Source organism: Apiotrichum porosum (genome assembly GCF_003942205.1).
Source record: "Apiotrichum porosum strain DSM 27194 chromosome Unknown scaffold_10, whole genome shotgun sequence".
Lineage (NCBI taxonomy): Eukaryota > Fungi > Basidiomycota > Tremellomycetes > Trichosporonales > Trichosporonaceae > Apiotrichum > Apiotrichum porosum.
Window position 1 is genome coordinate 943,950 of NW_021167117.1, and position 20,540 is coordinate 964,489.

The 20,540-nt window shown below is 57.9% G+C and overlaps 6 protein-coding genes and 2 non-coding genes across 8 annotated transcripts; 5 read left to right on the top strand and 3 right to left on the bottom strand.

Annotated features, from left to right (window-relative positions):
• Window positions 1-113: 113 nt before the first annotated feature.
• Window positions 114-2,214, bottom strand: EHS24_001479 (uncharacterized protein; the record flags this gene model as incomplete). The annotated part of the gene is made up of 5 exons (XM_028617272.1): window positions 114-592; window positions 631-937; window positions 986-1,721; window positions 1,785-1,820; window positions 1,859-2,214. 5 exons carry the CDS (start codon window positions 2,212-2,214, stop codon window positions 114-116), a joined length of 1,914 nt encoding a protein of 637 aa, XP_028474579.1.
• An 801-nt stretch (window positions 2,215-3,015) lies between these two features.
• On the top strand, window positions 3,016-4,523 carry EHS24_001480 (uncharacterized protein; the record flags this gene model as incomplete). The annotated part of the gene is made up of 6 exons (XM_028617273.1): window positions 3,016-3,075; window positions 3,132-3,222; window positions 3,263-3,347; window positions 4,144-4,162; window positions 4,197-4,284; window positions 4,324-4,523. 6 exons carry the CDS (start codon window positions 3,016-3,018, stop codon window positions 4,521-4,523), a joined length of 543 nt encoding a protein of 180 aa, XP_028474580.1.
• Window positions 4,524-5,416: 893 nt separating this feature from the next.
• EHS24_001481 (uncharacterized protein) lies at window positions 5,417-5,949 on the top strand (the record flags this gene model as incomplete). Its single annotated transcript, XM_028617274.1, has 3 exons — window positions 5,417-5,641; window positions 5,691-5,772; window positions 5,810-5,949. 3 exons carry the CDS (start codon window positions 5,417-5,419, stop codon window positions 5,947-5,949), a joined length of 447 nt encoding a protein of 148 aa, XP_028474581.1.
• Window positions 5,950-6,941: 992 nt separating this feature from the next.
• Window positions 6,942-7,029, top strand: EHS24_001482. The gene has a single exon. It is a non-coding gene; the product is annotated as a tRNA-His (tRNA).
• Window positions 7,030-7,439: 410 nt separating this feature from the next.
• On the bottom strand, window positions 7,440-7,525 carry EHS24_001483. Its single transcript has one exon. It is a non-coding gene; the product is annotated as a tRNA-Met (tRNA).
• A 1,097-nt stretch (window positions 7,526-8,622) lies between these two features.
• Window positions 8,623-10,448, bottom strand: EHS24_001484 (uncharacterized protein; the record flags this gene model as incomplete). Its single annotated transcript, XM_028617275.1, has 3 exons — window positions 8,623-8,969; window positions 9,022-9,340; window positions 9,408-10,448. 3 exons carry the CDS (start codon window positions 10,446-10,448, stop codon window positions 8,623-8,625), a joined length of 1,707 nt encoding a protein of 568 aa, XP_028474582.1.
• Window positions 10,449-12,188: 1,740 nt separating this feature from the next.
• Window positions 12,189-13,649, top strand: EHS24_001485 (uncharacterized protein; the record flags this gene model as incomplete). The annotated part of the gene is made up of 4 exons (XM_028617276.1): window positions 12,189-12,298; window positions 12,340-12,390; window positions 12,438-13,307; window positions 13,448-13,649. The coding sequence occupies 4 exons, from the start codon at window positions 12,189-12,191 to the stop codon at window positions 13,647-13,649; spliced, it is 1,233 nt and encodes a 410-aa protein (XP_028474583.1).
• A 2,366-nt stretch (window positions 13,650-16,015) lies between these two features.
• On the top strand, window positions 16,016-20,490 carry HMG1 (3-hydroxy-3-methylglutaryl-coenzyme A (HMG-CoA) reductase isozyme; the record flags this gene model as incomplete). Its single annotated transcript, XM_028617277.1, has 4 exons — window positions 16,016-16,158; window positions 16,405-17,164; window positions 17,225-17,336; window positions 17,531-20,490. 4 exons carry the CDS (start codon window positions 16,016-16,018, stop codon window positions 20,488-20,490), a joined length of 3,975 nt encoding a protein of 1,324 aa, XP_028474584.1.
• Between the last annotated feature and the right edge of the window lie 50 nt (window positions 20,491-20,540).

Here is a 20,540-nt window from a genome sequence, read left to right on the forward strand (position 1 = left end):
TAAATGTGAACAAAGGGAAGAAAAGCACAACGATGCCAAGACCCAGATGTTACCTGCGCACAGGGCGACCATCCGTAATGTCATCGGCGTCGTACTCATAGTCTGGCGTCAGTTCAATGTCTACCTTGTAGGAGCTCACCTGCACGGCAGTCGTGGTCAAAGTCCACCTCGCCAATAAGGGTCTGCATGGACGAGACGAACGAGTCGAGGGCACACAGGCCGTCGTCGTTCTGCTTGCATCCGTTGACGCCGGTGAGGGGCACAGGAGCGTCGTTGAGAATGAGACGGACGTAGCGAGACTTGCTGCCCGACTCGACCACGGGCTCCTTGTCCTCGTCCTCGTCGTCACGCTTGCGAGCACGGGTCGTGTCCTCGTCCTCGTCATCGTTGAACGGCCACCACTCGGACAACAGGCCCTCGTCCTGGGTCTTGGTGCGGTTAAGCGCGCTGTCCGAGCATGTGAGGACCTGGACCTGGAGGTTGGTCGCGAAGGGGCAGAACTTGGCCGACAGGAAGGGCCAGTCCTTCGGGATGTGGTCAAGAGGGGGCGGGCCAGCCGCCGAGAAGGTGGTGAGGTTCAAGGTAGGGAGGACTGCATGTCAGTTGGGCACACTGAGGGGTTAAACTCACGTTGAGCGAAGGTGGTGTCGTGAGTGAAGTCAATGTACATGGGGTCATTGACAGGGAAGTGAACCTTGTCGTGAAGGGTCGAGTTGGTAGACGAGTTGAAGGTGGTGAGAGGAGTGTGGGTGAGACGCGCAGTGAGCTCCTGGAGCCAGCCCAGACCCTCGGCGCGAGCGACGGGGCTGCCAAAGCTTGCAGCGTACCACCAGTAAATGTCGCTGCGGTAGCCGTATCCCTTCCACTCCTCGACAGTGAAAAGGCTGCAGAAGGCAGAGTGGCCGAGCGCAACGGTCTCGTAGGCACACATGTCCATCTGTACGTTAGCAAGCTGGCCATGACCATCACACGTGGCTCAGCTCACCATCTCCTTGACGTCCGTGAACGAAAGCTCGTAGCCGGTAATCTGCTTCTGGATGCGCTTGCGGGCCTTCTTGAGGAACACAGCGTCCCACTGTGCGAGCTTCTCCTGGGTAGGCTCGTAGACCTTGCGGTCGTTGGGACACGAGTGGTAGGGGGCCAGGGAGCAGTTGAAACCAGGGGCCTCAATCATCACCTCGAGGTTGTGCTGCTTCGTATCCGGGATACCAAAGAAGCCAGCAGCCCAGTTCTGAGCGGAGCGGAGCATGCGGTCCTGGGACTCGGTGCGAAGAACGGGGAGACGGCCCTCGAACCGGTCGAGGAGGAAACCATACTTGACGCGGGCAGCGACACCAAGGTTGTAGAGCTGGCTACGGCCAAAGGGGGTGAGGAGCTCGGCGCCGAGCTTGTAAGACCAGTCGTTGAGGAACTCGAGGCGACTTGAGGCCTTCCATCCCTTGGCCTTGTCAATGCGCATGGCAAACCCGGCAGGGCCACGGGGGCTCGAGGTAGGATAGCGGGCCCCGTGACGCTGCAGCCAGTGCATCTCGTCAAGCTCGCATCCTTGCGGGATGATCTGCGAGCTGTCGGGCAGACCGTGGCTCTTGACAGAGTGGTAGGGGCTCAGGTTACCCCAGTGCTGGATAATGCTGAAGCCTTCGCTCTTGGATGGCGGGGGCACGAGAGGGGCCACGGCAGTGTACATCGGAAGCTTGGTGGCCGTAGCAAGAAGCGCCGCCCTGTGGTGTCAGCCATGGACGTGCGCACAACGCGTGCCGGGTTGGAGGTGTCAGACGACTCACTCAGATCCGGTGGGGGTCGGTCCAGCGTAACCCACGCTTACAGTCAGCAAAGACTCAAAAGGTTGGACACGTACTTGGTTGGGAAGTCGGCGTTGTCCTTGAGCTCCTCCTCAATGTCGGGGATCAAGGTGTTGAGCCATTCTTTGAGTGAAGGTGGGAGCCGATCCCACTCAGCGAGGGCAGACGGCGGCGCAAAGCATACGGCAACAATAGTGATGATGGCAAGCATTCCGAAGAGGGTGCCAATGAATAGAGAGAGCACCTTGCACGGAGACAGCCTCCGCCTTATCGCTGCCTTGGAGCGAACGGAAGGCGACGAAGGTCGGGCCTCGTACCGGGGCAGGAGGGGGTCATTGTCCTGCGCGTTGCCCTCGAGCTCGTACTCTTCGGCAGCCGCTGCGAGGTCGTCCGGCTTGTCGCGAAAGACCATGACGAAGGGGGGTGAAAGGAATGGATGGGTTGGTGAGGGAGATGCGGAGGAGTGCATGAACAGCCCGGATGTCACCCGACGTCTCCCCTCCGGATCGAGTGGCGGCGGCAGCAAATTACGGGCACAATTGGGTGGCGGACGAGGCCGAAGACGAGATTGTGGCGAGAGATGTGGTCTGGCATCCCTCACGCACAGGCAGTCGTCGTCTCACCTTGACACCGGCGCGCTCAAGTATTCTGACAGACGGCCGCTTATCCTACCGTGATCAACTTGGGTGGCCACGGTCGCCCAACAAGACCACTCATCACTACCACTCATCACTCTGACGTCACCGCAGTCCATAGGCCAGCGTCCAACGTTTTGACTACAGATACCACCGGGTACGCATGGAGGCTAACGTGCAATACAGTGCATTATGCACTGCACTGCACATGTGTTACACTTCGGCGCCGCTTATGATACGTGTGCAGAGGTTGGATAAGAACGAAGGGTAATAAAATGTCCCAGCCAAGTTGTAGTGCTGCTCTCCGCACATTTCATCGTGCACACTGCGCTCCCTCCTGAGGTTCTGACACATTCAAGTTTCTCTATACTTCCCCTAAGCCCCCATACCCCCCAGGTCATAGACATGTGATGCTTTCGTTCTAGCGGCCCGCTATTTTGATTCTCAAACAGCCATCTGTGGGATCAGTGGCTGTGCACTGTGCCCCCACCGCTGAACACCTTCGGTAACGTGGTAGGTATTACAACTCTCAATACTTTTCAACACTGCTTAAATGAGGCTGTGCGCCAAACCCTTACATGTTCCAGAAGGCGCACTCACGTTCCGTACCACCTGGGGATGTCTGTCCAACTCCTGCCGTATGTACATATACACTACTACACGACCAGCTCACCTCGGCTTACTGCAAACACAGAGGCACATATTTGAGGTCAAGGAAGAGGTCAAGACTTGGATGGTGACGACTTTCAAACTCCACTTGTCCGGCTTTCTCAAGCTGCGCGGAGGTGAGCCATTGTCAAGTCCTTTAACTCTGACAGTGTCCAGCTCAGCTTCTCCATGTCGAGGTCATCTGCCGGCCTGACAAGGGTCACACCGAGTTTCTTTCATTCATGACAGCATGGAAGGAGAAGTGGGTCTTGGACTTTCAAGCGTACCACCGCGCCAGCCTGGGGACCACGCTTCAGCTCCTGGTGGCGAGTGGGCACTATTGATGGCTTGGATGCCCATCAGAGGAGACCGGAAAGCCACTTTTGCTGTCTCACCTTCATTCCATGTTGCTGCTCTGTAGTTCCTTCACTGATGGCTTGTCTTGGGTTCGAGTATCACTATAGAATAACTGAACGTCACTCAACCCACCTCCTGTAATCGCTTCAATGTCAACGCAGGTCGGATCTCGGACCACGCCGCCTCTCGGCAGACCTCAGCAGCGAGTCTTTCTCGCCGACGCTGTCATTCCCTCCGACTGTGGGCCTCGATTATGGGCTGCCGTGGACATCTTCGTCCGAGGTCGTGGAGGTGGGCCTTTGGGGAGGGCAACTCTAACACGCTAGGCAGGATGACCTCGTTCTCCATTGCGCCGTATGGCTTTTACTCGCAGGTTCATTTGGCGGTGGAGGGTTGGGAGGACGCCTGGGGGCAGTACATTCAGTCTATTGTGGATACTCAAGGTCGGCGTCGCTGGCGCCACATCTAGTTGCATGCACCGTTTGAGCCAGCAAAGAGCAGGGGCAATGGTACCCTCTGCGATCAATATCTTGTCGTGTGTGGGAACTTTGCGGTGCGAATGGTCCAGTATGTAACGCGTGAGTCCCATCAGAGTCTCGTTCGCAACCACGTCCAGTGCACAAGTATCCTCTCCATTCCTCCTCCTCAATACACCACCCACCAATGACCTTTCAAACCCAACTCACTGATCCACGACCCAGTGCTGTGCCTCGTGAAGCTGTATGTGACCTTGGAGGAAAGGGCTGACTCCCAGCTCATGACCTTCGCCATGCCCGAGCTCAGTTCCGGGCAGACTGTGGGCTTGAAGCACTACGTCAACCACCATATTCAACCATTGGGAGGTGAGCAAACCTGTTGGATTAGTACTCAGACTACTACAGGGTCGGTTTACATGATGAACCACCAAACGCTTGGCAACCAGCGCATGGAGGTCAACATGATTATCCGAGGATGGCAGCACAGCTGGCACGCGTTCCTCCAAGCTCTCTGCATCAACTATGCGCGGGGCATTATCATGGCCATGGACAGGCAGAATATGCTCCAGCAGGAGAAGACTCTGAGGCTTCTCAGGCAGAAGTGATGCATCACTTAGACTGTACGACCGTGGACCATGAGAGAATTGGTGAAACCGGCTGGCTGGTGATGGCCAACTCGTGCCATCAATGCTGCGCACCGTCCCAAGTCAACACTGATCCAGAATGCTACATATCCGGTGCAAGGAGGCACTGGTGCTTGCTTATTAAGAACACCTCCCTTCTTATTGTGACTTCAAACACCATGCCAGGTCCAGAAGTCGCGGTAGGTTCCCCGTTTCTGAACAGCCAACTAACCTCGCGCAGCACCGGGTGATTACCATCCCAGCCACCCTCCGAAGCCAAGCACGAGGGCTTCTTCGGTTATTTCTCCAAACGCATCTCGCCATCAAACCAAGTGAGTCGACTCGAATTGTGGACAGTGGTGGCTCAACCACAGTCGAGCTGGAACAGTTTACGACGGAGCGCCACTACGGGGACCCATGGCGAGCCATGCCGCCCGCGCCACTGGAACTCTGGAGCCAGTCACCCGCGTTCGGCAACCCGAACATGCAGTATACCAACATTCGCTTGGGATTGCGGGGGTGGGCTGAGAGGTGGGACCCCTATCTCCAGGGGATGGTCCACGAGTATGTGTTTCGGCACTTTGCAAACCCGAAGGCAGTCACGAGCGACAGCCGTGACTTGCCGCCGCAGGAGACGACCACCGATGAGGAGGAAGCAGAACCACTCATTGTTCCGAAATAATGGGGGCAAGGAAAGCGCTGTAGATCCCGTTGCTTCTCCGGCCGTTTTACAAGTATAACGTGCTTCTAGAATAAGGGTGTGGTCGACGTAGCCGTTGCCCGAGATGCATTTATGCGGGGCCGAGTCAACGTGAGATGTTCTCTTTCCAGTAACACCCTTGCCACCCCATCGCCCATCACTCACATTCCTCACTATGGTCATGCTCGCACTCACCTACCCAGGCTACCAGCCGCCGTACCAGCCGCTGTCTGTCCAACGTCCTGGCTACTATTTCGACAACTTCTACAACGATGCATACCTCCAGGAGCCCTACTACCCCGAGCCCTTCTACCGCCCGAACTTGTACAGCAGTTACAATGCCTTCAACAACTACCGAGACACCATGTACAACCCTTACAACACCAAGCCTTACAACGTGGTGCGTAGGCTGCTGCGGGGGTGGCGACACGGAACGCTAACCATAGCAGAGCGTCAGTCTCGGTTACGTCCACCCCAACCACCTGCCTCAACTCCAGGTGTACATCGACCAGTGGCTCTCTGCGCATGGAGGTGAGTGGAGCTTGCACAACATCCTACTGACAAGTAGTGTCGGTACTCTCTTCCCAGCCCTTCACCGACTTTGCTGGATCCACCGAACTCAACTTCCATGTTAACGGCTGGAACCAGTCGCTCCGCCTCGACCTGGCAAACCATGTCAACTACCTGCGCAACTGTCGTGGTCTATAGGCAGACTGGTTCTGACGAAACGTGTTGATTATCTACATAGGGGTCCGAGTGCCTGAAGCACTGACTCTTTCGTTTCTAGAGCAGATTGTATGTCATCAGAGTAAAGCACGAGTTCTGCGCAACCCAGATCATCCCCTGGAGGTTGTCATGTTTGAACGTCATTCTGCGTTTAAACGCCTCAGCTCGCGCCTCGTCTCGTTTGATCACTGGTACATAACGCGCGCACCTCTGCTCTCCACGCACTGGCAGGGGAACGACGTTCATACAATGTGTACTGAACAAAAAAGCTGTGGTGGCGGGTCGGGCGAAGGCGATGCTGGTAGCCACAGCGGACAGGTTTCACACATCAGTATCGCTCGACCCCCCTTGACGTTCTGGGGTTTCACGTTCACCAGATCACAACAAACAGCAGTCATAAATATGTGGTTTTTTGTCCTATTTTCCCGCCTTTTCTTGCAATTTACGAATCACCGGTTATCTGAAGTTTACAAGAGCCGAAAAGCCTGTTCCGATGCCTGCTGACATGCTCTGAGGTTGCTACGCACCCAACCCATGAAAAGGTCGCTCAATGATCGTGGCTGTTGTGATGGGGATGGTTCTGAACGTCAAGAGGCCAACCTCCCCATGCACCCGTGGTCCAGATGCGCGAACATAAAATCAATGGTGGTTTCTACCACCGGCTAACAGGTTTGTGTCTGTGTGGGCGATTAGGCCGGCACACAGATAACATTCAGCAGTCGGCAGAACGACGACAGTTGAAGGCGACACATGCAGCACTCGCCAATGTTGCTTGCCACCAAATCCGAGACCCCTGACGGCCACCGGGTTCCCAAACCCTCGCCCGAATACGTAGGTCTTTCAACTATCGATGCAGTTTTACCCGTAGAACAGTCTCATGGCACAGCTCAGTTCTACATCGTCGTGAGACTTGGAGGGCGGAAGAAATTGGGTCTCCCAGATGGTGGTCATCGGCTGAGAAACATAAACATGAAGCGTGTATAGTGTAGGTGGTTATCACTGTTCGTTGTGGTGTTCAATCGCAATTCTGAGCCAACCGCTGTTCGACTCAGCGTACGCGCAAATATATCTTTTTTGTTCTTGTCTACCCTCAGGAGAACCTCAGGGCAGTCACAACCAGTGCCCTTGAACTGCGAAAACGTTCATTAGAAGGGGAGGAAGAGATGCGGAAGAGATCAGTTGGGCACGACAATCAAGTGGCGAAAATCAATCCTCCTTGCTAGTCCCCGCCACACCTCATGAATCAGACTCCATGAAGTACCAGCATGAGACATCAAGGTCTTGAGTAGGTAGGAGGTGAGCAGTGGTCTATGGGTGATCTGACATGTAACGGGCGCAAAAGTAGATGAAATTATGGACGTTCGCGGATTTTTTTTTTTCGTCGTCCGCAACAACTCTCCGGCCAATCTTCCTCGTCTTTCACGTTGTATATACGCATCTGAGAAGCATCTGAGAAGCAAAAAGAGAAAATTTATCGCCACCTCGTTTCGATCGAGGGATCTCCAGGTTATCACAACAGTAGTATGAGCCTGGCGCTTTCCCACTAAGCCATAGCGATGTTCGATGTTGTTCGACGCGATGACGAGCAGAACAGGCGCGACACCTCTACCTAGATGGAGAGACTTGGGGCCTCGGTTTCCTTTGGGGCGTAACTAAAGGTCCTGCTACTCCTGTTACCAGTGAGGTCCCTCCTTGTTCGATTGGTTATGCGAAAGTGCGAAGGTGATTTTGGTTTTTCGGTCAACTTTGACGCGCAACTCCAACCTCGTCACGACGGAGCGGCATGTTCGCCATGCGCTCAAACGGCCTTGTCAGGTGCAGTCCATGTCCATGTGCCTCATGTTGTTCTCATTGGGAAGGGAGGATACCCGGTGCTGAGGCCTCGAGGTGTAACCATGGCCCTAAGAGACACTTGGCTCCGCGCCACGTTGTACCATATATTGGCTTCGGTGCTTGCCACATGCCATGCAAGACAACTCTCAAAATCGCCACAGACGCTGGAATTCTGGTCAGCCAGGTCCCCTTCCGCGTGTAGCACGTCACATCACCTCATAACCCAGAAGTGGAGAGAAGAATGAAGGTGGCTTGCGTATGCCAGGAATGGAAGCTGGTGGGAAAGTTGGGTCGCCGGTCCCGGTGTACTGTACCTTGTGGAGTCGGTAACGCTTAAATATCTTGGACGGTTGTGTTGTGCGACAGGCAGCGGCCAGTGCCCAGTGGCCAGTGGCTGGGAGAATGACGGCAGACGCAGCGGGAATAAGCGCAACCCTTACATGGTTGTATGATGCAAGGGATCATGGTCAGCAAGGTGATGAAGCAGCGGGTATTTTGAGACCTGTGTCCATCCACGGCAACCCCTCCCTCCGCGGCGGTGTGGTGGGATTCGGCCACGGATAACAGTCCTAATTCAGCTTCAAGAGAACGACAAGAACATTGACCCCATATAGCAATCTGATGCCGTAATCCTGGGCAAGACGTCTCCTTGTTTTGGAATTGGATTTTCTGCGACTAAAATCGATTTTCGTCACAGCAAACCAAACTGTCGGCACGGGCAATGCATTGTGTACCGCCCCTCCAGCCGCACTGCTGAAGGCTTATACACGGTATTAACTGTCCATAAGACTAGCACGTCTTCGCCATGTATGTATGTTGTCTTTAGATGTCCACAACAGGACGAACAAGCAGGGGAAGCTGCGGTCCAGCCTCTTCCTCGCCGACGACGACGCAGCGTTCAATGACCATCCACGTGCGCTTGTACTCTGGCTTGCTGGGAAGCTCCTCAAACTTGAAGTTGCCAACGAGTACGTAGAACAGCACCTTGAGCTCAAGGACAGAGAGGCGGTGGCCGATACAGTTGCGCGGCCCACCAATAAAGGTGAGGATGTTGCCCCAAATGCCGGGCACCTTTGCGCTCGGGATACCCTCGCGGCCGAAGCGGTCGGGGTTGAACTCGCGCGCATCGTCGCCCCAGACCTCGGGCCACTGGTTGACATAGCCCGTAGCTGGTGCGTGGTCAATCACAGTGCATTACAGGTTGCCGAGAGACAGACTTACGGATGTTGATGAGCTGCCCAGCCTTGATGTGTACACTGTCGATCATGGTGCCGTCGCGGCCCATAATCGGCGTGGCGAGCGGGATGTGAACGTCGCAAGTGGCCTCGCGGCTGAGGACAGGGGCCGGGTTCTCGAGACGGAGAATTTCGTGCACAACCTTGTCGAGGTACGGGAGTTCCTGCAAAGCGTCAAAGCTTCGGCATTCCTGGCCGAGGTTGAGGACTTCGTCACGAAGCTTGTCCTGGACGCGCTGGTTCTTGGCCAAGTGATAGAGACCCCACATCATGGAAGTGCCTGTCGTCTCGTGCCCAGCAAACAGCTGAAACATCTGTTAGCCCACGACGCTGCCATGAGGTGTGGCATGTTGCGGGGAATGTCCGACTCACAATTGTGGAGATCTGCTCCATGACGTCCTCGTCGGTAAGGCGTTCCTCGGGACCAAGGTCCGGGGCGAGGTTGGCCTTGAGCAGCAGGGAGAGCGAGTCCTTGTCCACCTGGGTGTCCTTGGCAATTCCACTGTACATGTCGACGAGGTTCTTCTTCTTCTCGGCGACGAGCTGTCTGCCAATGCGCTGGGCTGTGGCGCGGCATGCGTCGAGGTCGCGCTTGCGGGCAGTGGGGATGATCCCTGCCATTGGGAAGATGATCTGGAACATGGTAATCGGGTTCAGGTCAAAGGCCGACTTGATTGCTCCGATGTAGGCCTCGCGGAGCTCATTGTAACCGTCGGTGAGTGCGTTGAACTCGTAGCCGAATCCCGCAAGACCGATAATGTCGAGGGTGACCTGCATGGAGATCTTGCTCATGTCCAGGCGACGGGTACCAGGCACGCGGTCAACGGACGGAGAAGACAGATCCGGGGATGCCACATGACGGGCAAGCGCATCGCGCATTTCATATGCCTTGTCAAAGACCATGGGCGCCATTTCGAGGATTTGGCGCCAGCCAAACGCCGGGTTGAGCACACGGCGCTGGCGGCGGTGGTCTGGACCTTGAACTGAGATGAGGCCCTTTCCCAGTGCCTCGTTGAGGATGAGACGGGCTCCGCCGGGTTTGACAAAGATGTCGGGACGCTGAAACATGTAGTTGATAGCAGTCAGGTCTGCGGTGAGGACGGCTGTCTTACCGCCTGCAGTGTTGAAACGGAGCGTAGGACCATACTTGTCGAGCCATCCCGAACCGACGGCGTGGGGCGTTGTGGCGATCACCTGGGTGAGGTTGCCCCAGAACCAGTGGTCTTTGGCGGGGCCGGGGAGGTTCGAAGTCGTGTTATTCTGCTGCCATGTCTCGTAGGCGCCTTGAACGGCGGCGTAGAGACCAGCCGCGACAAGTGCGCCCACAAAGACAGCGACCCAATGGGACTTGAGGATGGGAACAAGGTCTTGAACCGCCACTGTATGGGGCAGAGGGATGGAAGTCTTCGTCATGGTGGCGCGTGAAGAGTCACTGTGTGGATGAGGTGGAGGGGCTCATACATTGTGTGCCACTTGTGCTTATAAACCTTTCAGAGTTGGGGAGAGGTTTCCCTCTTCTTTCCACAACCCAAGACGCCCCTGCAAACGTGCTCTGTGGTCTGCGTCATGGTTCCCGACTGTGCTGAACATTATCCGTATTTATTCCCACTTTCAGATACCTCCACAACGCCTGAACACACGTGAATGGCCTGCTCTCCTCCTGCCCAGAGATACAGAGGAATTGCAGAATTCAGAGAAAAAGCGGGCAGCACGGGCATCCGAAAGGAGAGCGAGGGAAGGAACCAAGAGGGGAATGGCACCTCGGGCGCGACATGGAGGGGACAGAAAGGAAGGACCTCTTTGACTGCATTGACGGCGTATGGTGAGCGCATGGCATTCCCACACCAGTGTCGAGAAGTATAGTATCAATTGCCGTCATGCCATCACTGTCCACGCCCATACAGGCCATATGGAGCTCTATACCTCACATGATAACTGCGAGCAGACAAGAGGGTCGCCAGGAGGCAGTGTGGCAAGGTGGAGATGGCATGAGGAACTCATACGAGGCACCACTTAATGTCCGTCATAGCAAAGGCGGGTATCCCCAGTCGCCGACTCGTTTGTATGGCTCACAAACCGTTTCCGAATTGAAAAAAACCGAATGCAGCGCTCACCAGTGGCCAGTGGCCCGTAGAATCCGCTTATCTCGATAGAGTCGGGGGAAATGGCCAACTCCTGCCAGTGTTTTAACCTTTGCTTCCGACAGTCCACTGCCATCTTGCAACCCCTCAGGAGTCTAGTCATCCGCAAGGCTTTGTTACCACGGCCTTCCCGCTCTTCCCTAACAGCCGGGGTCTGCAATTTGCCGCGATAATGCATCTCCAGCCTAGTTCCGCGTCTCTGCCATCTGGCCAGAACCCTCTCGACGACGAGCCACATTCGAAACATGGATCAGACGCCGTGGCAGTGACGTGAGTGGCTCTTTTGGTCTCCAACTCTGTTCTTTCCGACATTGTCCCGCCACGAAGTGTGCTTCAGCTGGTCTCCATAGCATCCCGGACACTTGTGCCCATGACGAGATCGGCAACGTAAAGGACGCTCATCGGGCCGCCTCTGTCGATATAGGTTAACCCTTGCCGGAAACCGCCACAATCGACCCGACTGCAGGTCTGTTGGCACCGAACGGCCGTTGCGAAGGCCGAGATGAAACGGCTCCCACTCCACCTCTCGGACCTACCGTACAATCCGCGTGTCCAGTGAGCATGACGGGAACGAGTATACGAGACTTTGGTGGACTTGGCTTGCAACAGGTGTCCGGGTACTAATGCATACACTCCCGTCATTGCCCAGCCACCATTTCGTTGTACCTTTTATTGAAGCCGCCTAACATTTCTGCAAGCCAAAGACCGTGCATGTAACAGAGTGGAACCGTCCCGCGTGTCCGCCCAAAGTCCAGCCTGCGCGGCCCCACGCTCCTAGCCGCGAGTTAAAGTCGAGCCTCGCGCGTGATTTGTTCTTTTCCGACGCGTCTCGCTCACGTACAAGACGATACACGACCCGTCCCGCGAAACACGTCTTCTTGTTTGTGTCGACAATGCCAATGCCAAGCAATGCTGGGCGAGTACAAGGTAGCGAGTAAAGGGTAACAAGAGGTCTATATAAGAGCAAAGGGGCTGCAAGGGGGGACATGTTGTTATCCATCAACTCTCCGCCATGCTCTTCACCAAGTCTTTAGCAGCCCTCGGCGCGCTCACTGGCGTCGTGGCTTCGCCAATCGCGGCTGACCTCGAGGACCGCGCACTGCGTTTCACGCAGACTTCGACGTATGTGGCAGGCAGTCTGAACTCGGCGCTGATCTGTTTAGTGTAGCCGCATCGATGCAGGGTCACGGCTACGGTATCCAGACGTCTATGGGGTGAGCAGTCGCGGTTTACAGTTGAAGAAACAAGCTGATACGCCCAGCGGTCAGCTTCTCACCACCGGTCTGCACTTCCTGGACGGTACCCTGCTTGTCGCGTACAAGCCCCAGCTTTCCTTCACTTACCAGCAAGGCCCCACAACGCCCACTGGCAATGCGTCAAACGCTCAGGACACGTTCGGCATCTTCCTCACGCTGTACAAGTGGTTCCACATGGACTTTTTGAGTGTAGAGACGGACAACCAGTTCTTCCCTGTGTGGCATGGAAAGCCGCTCGTGCCGGCGACGCTTGGCTTTGGGTTCAACAACGACCGCGTCGAGGACGGGCTGTCGTATGGCCCGTCGTGGTGGCAGCAGGCATCTGGTTCGTGGCCCGAGCCCACGATCGGCCTGTACCTCAACCCCGTGTACCACGCGCTCAACGTGACGCACCTGGACCAGCTGCCAAAGCAGGACCAGTGGCTCAGCGCCGGAAGCATCAAGTGGGGCGGGATCGACTCGTACTACTCCAAGGGCAACGTCGACTACGTCAACGTCATGGGCCCCGTCATTGGCACTGAGCAGAACTGGCTGTTTGCCGGCGATGGGATCAAGGTCAACGGCGCGTCAATGGACCTCGGAGGCGTAGCGTTGACGTTCACCCCTTTCCTCGCGCCGTGGATCCAGCTTCCTCGCTCGGTTGCCGACAAGCTGCACGAGGGTGTTGCTGGCGCTGTCGCTGTTGATGTCACGTCCGACCAAGGTGACATGCGACAGTACTCTGTCCCCTGTGGCGCGACCGAGGTGATCACGCTCACGCTGGGCGGTGTCGACTACCCCATCCCGCCAATCCTCTGGGTCAAGCGCAACAACGACGGCACATGTGCCTCTGCATTCCAGACCATCCCGTCTGCCTTTGGAGACGGTCCTTACTTGTGAGTAGTTTTAACCAGCAACTGGATGCGGTCCGTCAGATGGGTCGGTCGGTGGTTGGCCGCCCCCCCCCCCGTCAGAGTTCAGTCGCCGCTGTTCCCGGTTCCGATGTTCCTTGCCGCCCCGACTGACAGCCCGACAGCATGCAGCTCGGCACGACGTTCCTGTCCACCGTCTACACGGTGCTCAAGTTCAATGCCGCAAACGACTCACCGGCGCAGCTCGGCTTCTCGAGCGTACCCTGTGGCCGGGCAGCCATCGATGCGAGGACGGGGTCCACAAAGTACACTCCTTGCGGTTCTGGCGGTGGTCTCCTGTCGGGTCTGCTCAACCTCTTCCATTAAAGCGGCTCCCTTTGTTGGCCCCTCTGTGGCTTTGTTTGTAACTGCCCAATATCCCCCCTCTTCACGACTCTACATTCGCTTCTCTGCTGCTGGGTAAATGGACATTGTGTTGGCTCTTTTGTGTGTCCATTGTTTTGTGTGTTTGGAGGTTTGTTGATGATGGGCGGCGAGACAACGTAAACAATATGGGCGCTTGTCAAAACACCAGGGGCGAGGGAGAGCGTGCCTGGCCCATCGCCACTATCAATGAGGTATATCTTGTCATTATTAACACACGTCATTTATCCAAAAACAACAAAAACGGGGCCATAATAAATATTAAATGCTTCCGCCCCCCGTCCGACTGACTCACTAGCGTCATTTTTGGTGTGGCTTTTTGGGGGGCGCCGTGTGGCGTGTGTATGTGTCTGGCGGGTGGAATTTCCGCGCATCGTGCGATGGCAATGTCCGTGTCTCTATCCGTGGCGGGCCCCGCTGCTGCTGGATGTGGTGTTGCGGCTCGCAAGTCGTTTACATTCTCAAGTCCTGCTACGTACGCATGTGCACTGCGTCTCTCCCTCTCGATTCGTATTCGGGATTCCGTTGTTGAACGGGCAGCTGCCGCAAAAGCAGCAAAGTAGGTCCAGTCGCCGAACGACGCCGTCAGAGCGGCACAGGAACCACACATTGCGCACCACAGCACAGTCTCAAGGCTGTCAGAACACAGCAGAGACAAGGTGTACCCGGGGCAGCGGCGACCGACAAGTGTGATGTCGGTGCACAGAGCAATGCGGGCACTGCCGCGGCACGCCACGGTCACAACAAGCTGGCCAGAACTCGCAGCAGAGATGGATGGACCAATAATGCAATGCCGGCTTGTTGGCTTGCCGGCCCGAACGCGCAGTTTTCCCTTTGCCAGAGAGCGCACGACGCGTTTCGCGGGCAAAGGAGGGCCACAGGCCACAAGGTGGGAGAGGCCCCTCATGTGGGGCATCTGGATCTCTGCCGCTCATGAGTATGCTCTACAGTATTCGGCCTCGAGCGGCGGGGACCGGCATTGATTTGACTCCTTTCCTTATCCCCATAAAACCATGGCCGCAAAAATGGCGTTTGGGCGGCCCCAGACACCGTGCCGCTCCCATCCCCTCTCTCTCTCCCATGCGCGCTCTGGCGACATCTGTCGGTCGTGCCTTGTAATGTGTCATGTCTCACACCCGGGTCGAATGAAGCAAGTGTTGCAAGAGGGCAAAGAGAGGAAGGGTGAGGCGCCAGCGAGAGGCCGGGGCAATTGAACCAGCAAAAGGGTTGGCAGAGACCATGGCGATCATCGTACGGTCAATGGATGTCCTCACCCTCTCTGCCCCCGCGACGTGCACGAGACAAGTGACCTCTTTTGCATCTTTTGCCTCACCTCGAGGCGGTCTCACTGAGCACTGTTAAAACATCTCGGTTGTGGCCCCCCACCCATCCACGGAAGCGACCAGATTCTGGGTTCAAAAGCGTGGGACGTTGGCGTAGGAGGGGATGCCGGCAGGCCCTCTGCAGACCAATGTGGCGATGCCCCTACACCATGACACCATGACGAATGGGTCAGGCGAGTGAGATGATGTTTGTGAGAGGTATATGAGATGCAGCAGAGAGAGACAGACGTGCCGCCCAGTAGAGATATGCAGTAGCCCGAGAGCGCCCCCTCCTCCCCCGTCGTTCGACACGCACAAGCATCTTGACACCAGCAGCGGCAGCGACGACCAGCATTCGCGCACAAGCGAGACCCACCCACGGATATATCACCCGCCGCACCCGCTGCCCCGCGCGCAGGAGGGAGCGAGAGAGCCATGCTGTACTCAGGGATCGGGTTTGACGCGTCGACGGCCTTTTTGGGGGGATTAGGAATTATCCACCACCCAGCAGCGCCCACCACCACCAGCACGACGCCGCCGCCGCCGCAGCTGCAGCAGCAGGACGATTCTCCTTCTCCATCTGCTCTCTACGCCGCACTGCTCTATACCCCTTCGTACATCTTCTCCACAGCCAGCGCGCGCTGCGACATCGCCAGACCCGTCGTCGCCGACCCCCCCGCCGCCAGCAAACCCACCGTCGTTAGTGCCGGCCGTTCTCAACAACTTTACGCCGGGTCCTATTCGCCGTCTGCGATCGAACCACCTCCTGGCCCTCCTTGTTCGATCCTACGTCTCGTCTCTCCATCGCCCCCTACATCTCTTCTCGTCCATCCACGGCCCACGGCGACGGTTCGTATCCTCTTGCCCCCACGCAAGCCCTCTACAGACCCCGCGCCTGGCCCTCAACGGCCACGCGTTAAACGCCTGCCCCCCATCTTGAAGAAGCGCCGCACCAGCGCTCCTCCGTTCCCGGCCACCGTCGTCGACATGTTCCGCTCAACCGTCCGCTCGACGGTCCTCGCCGTATCGAGCCTCGCGGCCAGCGCGCCAATCGAGGTGATCACCGCTACCTTCATCGTCATCACCCTGGCATACTTCCAGCTCCTCGCTGCTCTCAAGAGCTCTGAATTGTGAGCAGCCTTCATCCACCCCTCTCCCATCCGCCCTCCCCCCTCTCTCCCTCCCCTGTGGTGCCGCCGCGGCACGCATGGCACGACCCATTTTTGGTGGTCGCGTCTCGTGCCATCGCAGCGCTCGTTCGGCAAAATAATCGAACGATATCCACACCACCACGCCGTCGTTGTCGTCGTCGTCGTCGTGACACCCACCCGACGTAACCCATGCAGCCGTCCCACTAACACCCCACCTCCTCCCAGCTTCACCACCCTCCCGTCGCCCGCACCCCCCGCGCGTCCCGTGCACTTTGTGCGTCTCGCCGACGGCGTCCGCGACAACGCCGCCGCTGCATACGCTGCCCCGCACGCTTCGTTTGCGCACATTCCCCTGTGGGCGCCGGCCAGTGACAACTGGGTCCCGCTCTCGGCTTCGGATTTCAAGGGCGCCCTCGAGGCCAATGCTCTCGAGGGCGGCTATGTGCTCCCTGCCTCGTCGGGCGGTAATGCCAAGGGCGAGAAGGCTGCCATTGTCCTCGTCAAGCAGCTTACTGTGACGCGCGAGGATGGAGACGAGGCCGCACGCGAGGCATGGCGCCAGTGGCTGCTGCACGATGTCGGCGTGGCGTTTGGCGACAAGACGTACACGTACGGCGACCTGTGCTTTGGTTCCAAGTGTGCGGACGCTCCCCAGTTTGACGCGCACCCGCTGCACGCCGGCCAGGCTACCCTCACCATGTTCCTCCGCGCGCCGGCCCACGACACGCCGTCGCTCACCTACTTGAACTATGTCTCGCACCTGCCCTCGTTTACCGCTCCTGGCACCAACACCACCCTGCGCGTCCAGTCGGTTTCGCCCAGCGGAAACTGGGGCCTCCTTCCTTCGCTGGACCCCACCATCTTTGCCGGGCTCGGCCAGGCCAAGGCTGCTGCTGAGGACGAGCAGAACCCCGCTGTCCGCAAGGTCCGCTGGATCGCCTACGCTGCCCGCGTCCTGGTCGTTCGCTTCTACACTCTCGCCAAGGTGAGTTCGGTGTGGTGACAGACAAAATGGACAAAATCAGAAACTAACAACCCTCATCAGAACGCCGACTCTGCAGACATCTTCGTCGTGCTGCTGGGTTACATCCTCATGCACGCCACTTTTGTGCACCTGTTCATCAACATGCGCAAGCTCGGATCCAGTTTCTGGCTCGGTGAGTGACATGGGCCCGTGCGCTGGCGGCGCCACCGGGGCTTTCGCCTAAAGACCTGCTTTTTTGGTTTTGAGAGACATCCACACACCACGAGATCTGGGTCATATTACCACATGACTTGACGACTCGAATGGGGTTGTTCCATCACTTGAAACGCGGCGGTTATTGTGCTGCTTTGCTGACCCATGGACCAGCTCTCTTGACGCTTGTCTCTTCCACCTTTGCGTTCATCGTTGCCCTTCTCTGCGCGTACCTGCTCAACGTCCCTATCGACCCCGTCGTTCTTTCCGAGGCCATTCCCTTCCTCGTTATCACTGTCGGCTTCGACAAGCCGTTCCGTCTTGCGCGTGCCGTCTTTGAGCACCCTGACATCTCACCTGTCGCCGCATCACCCGAGCTCGCCCCTGTGGACGACGACTTCTCTGGCGAGGCCAACCCCACCCACCTCGACCTTGGCACCCTCCACCGCGAGCTGGCGCCCCTTGAGCGTCTCCAGAAACTCGCCGACGGCAAGGGTATCCGCTGGGTTGCGCCCGTTGCTGCCACTCAGATCGTTGTCGACGCCGTCAAGCAAGGTGGCATGACCATCGTGCGCGACTACGCCCTCGAGATCGCTGTCCTGTCCATGGGCGCCGCCTCGGGCATTGGCGGTGTCCGTGAGTTCTGCTACCTGGCCGCCATTCTCTTGGCCACGGACTGCGTCTTCCTCCTCACCTTCTTTGTTGCCATCCTCGCCGTCATGGTCGAGGTGCACCGCATCAAGATCATCCGCGGCAACCGCCGTGCCAAGGCCGCGCTCAAGCGCAGCGCCAGCGCCGTCTCGCTCGCCGCTTCCACCCCCGGTGAATCGCCTCCTCCGGCCAAGCTCTCGTTCTGGGGCGGTGACAAGGCGCCCAAGGTCGAGGGCCAGCCCGAGAACCCGGTTGTCCGCCTCAAGCTTTTCCTCATCATCGCCTTCATCGTCCTCCACGTCCTCAACCTCGTGACCACCCTTACGTCGCAGACTGCCCTCAACCGTCACTCGGCCCACTCGGCCCCTCCTCTGCGTGCCGACACGCGCGTCACCAACCTTTCGCCCGTTCTTGACGCCCTCTACAAGACTCTGCCCAAGGGTACCGACATGATTGTCCAGATCGTCACCCCTACCCACATCATCCAGAGCTTTGAGAACCACGCCACTTCGCGCATGGAGTCGTTTGACACCTTCATGTCCGAGTGGACCACCATGGTTGGCGACCCCGTCATCTCCAAGTGGATCGTTGTGGCTCTCGCCATCAGTGTTCTCCTCAACGGCTACCTCCTCAAGGGCATTGCCTCGAACTCGATTGGCGGCAAGGGCCCCGTCGCCGCTGCCGCCCAGGCTCTTGTTGGTGTGTTTGAGGCCGTTGACCAGCCCGGCCGTCGTATCCGCTCCCCCTCGGTCCTCGAGCGCTACCGCGCCGAGCGTGCGAAGGACACTCGCGGCCCTCTTTCCAACGGTCACATTTCGCGCACCTCGATCTCGGGTATCACCACCGAGGGCGACAAAACCCCTACCCACCGCAACAACGGCATCGCCAGTGTCGCCAATGGCCGCGTTAATGGCCACTCCAACGGCCACGCCAACGGCCACGGCATCGGCACCATCGTTACCGTCCCTACTCCCCCCCTGCCCAGCGTCGCCGAGCCTGTTCTTTCGCGCGAGACCTCGCCCCCCTCCGACTCGGACGGCCCCCGTCGCTCGCTCGAGGAGTGTGTTGAGATCTTTGCTGGTGGTGTTGGTGCCAACAACCTTTCGGACGAGGAGGTCATCCACCTTGTCCAGAAGGGCAAGATTGCTCCTTACGCCCTCGAGAAGTCGCTCAAGAACCTCGAGCGCGCTGTCCGCGTCCGCCGTGCTGTTGTCTCGCGCATCTCGCTCACTGGTACCCTCGAGGCTTCGCTCCTGCCCATGAACGACTACGACTACAAGTCGATCATTGGCGCGTGCTGCGAGAACGTTATTGGTTACATGCCCATCCCCGTCGGTGTTGCCGGCCCCCTCAACATTGATGGCCAGCTCCTCCACATCCCCATGGCTACCACCGAGGGTACCCTTGTTGCTTCGACTTCGCGTGGTTGCAAGGCCCTCAACGCCGGTGGTGGTGTCACCACCGTTCTTACCCAGGACGCCATGACCCGTGGTCCCGCCATCGACTTCCCCTCCGTTAAGATGGCCTCGGACGCCAAGCACTGGATCGACTCTGACGATGGCTTCCACACTCTCCGTGACTCGTTCAACTCGACCTCGCGTTTCGCTCGTCTCCAGCGCCTCGAGTGCGCCATGGCCGGCCGTACCCTCTACGTCCGCTTTGCCACTTCGACTGGTGACGCCATGGGCATGAACATGATCTCCAAGGGTACCGAGAAGGCCCTCGAGACTCTCCAGCGCCGCTACCCGGAGATGGACGTTCTCGCCCTTTCCGGCAACTACTGTACCGACAAGAAGCCTGCTGCTATCAACTGGATTGAGGGTCGTGGCAAGAGCGTCGTCGCCGAGGGCATTGTCCCCGGCCACGTTGTTAAGAGCGTCCTCAAGACCACTGTCAAGGAGATGGTCAACCTCAACATTAAGAAGAACCTCATTGGCTCGGCCATGGCCGGCTCGATTGGTGGTTTCAACGCACACGCTGCCAACATTCTCACCGCCATCTTCATCGCGACTGGCCAGGACCCCGCGCAGAACGTCGAGTCGTCGATGTGCATGACCCTCATGGAGCCCATCAACGACGGCGAGGACCTGCTCATCACCTGCTCGATGCCCTCGATCGAGGTCGGCACCGTCGGCGGCGGCACCATTCTCGGCCCCCAGCGCGCCATGCTCGAGTTCCTCGGCATCGCCGGCGCCCACGCCACCACCCCCGGCGCCAACTCGCAGCGCCTCGCTCGCGTCATTTGCGCGTCCGTCATGGCCGGCGAGCTGTCGCTCATGGCCGCCCTCGCGGCCGGCCACCTCATCCAGGCGCACATGAAGCACAACCGCTCCGTCCCCGTCACCCCTGGTGCCGTCACGCCCTTCGTGGGCATGACCCCTGCGATCCGCGAGGAAAAGCTCATCCAGGGCACCCTCACGCCCGCAGCGGCGGTGCGAATGTCGCCGCCGACCAAGCTCAAGGAGACGTGGCCAGGACAATGAGCGAGAGCGAGTGAGCGCGCATCCTTTTTATTTTGAGAGTGGCGGGTAGG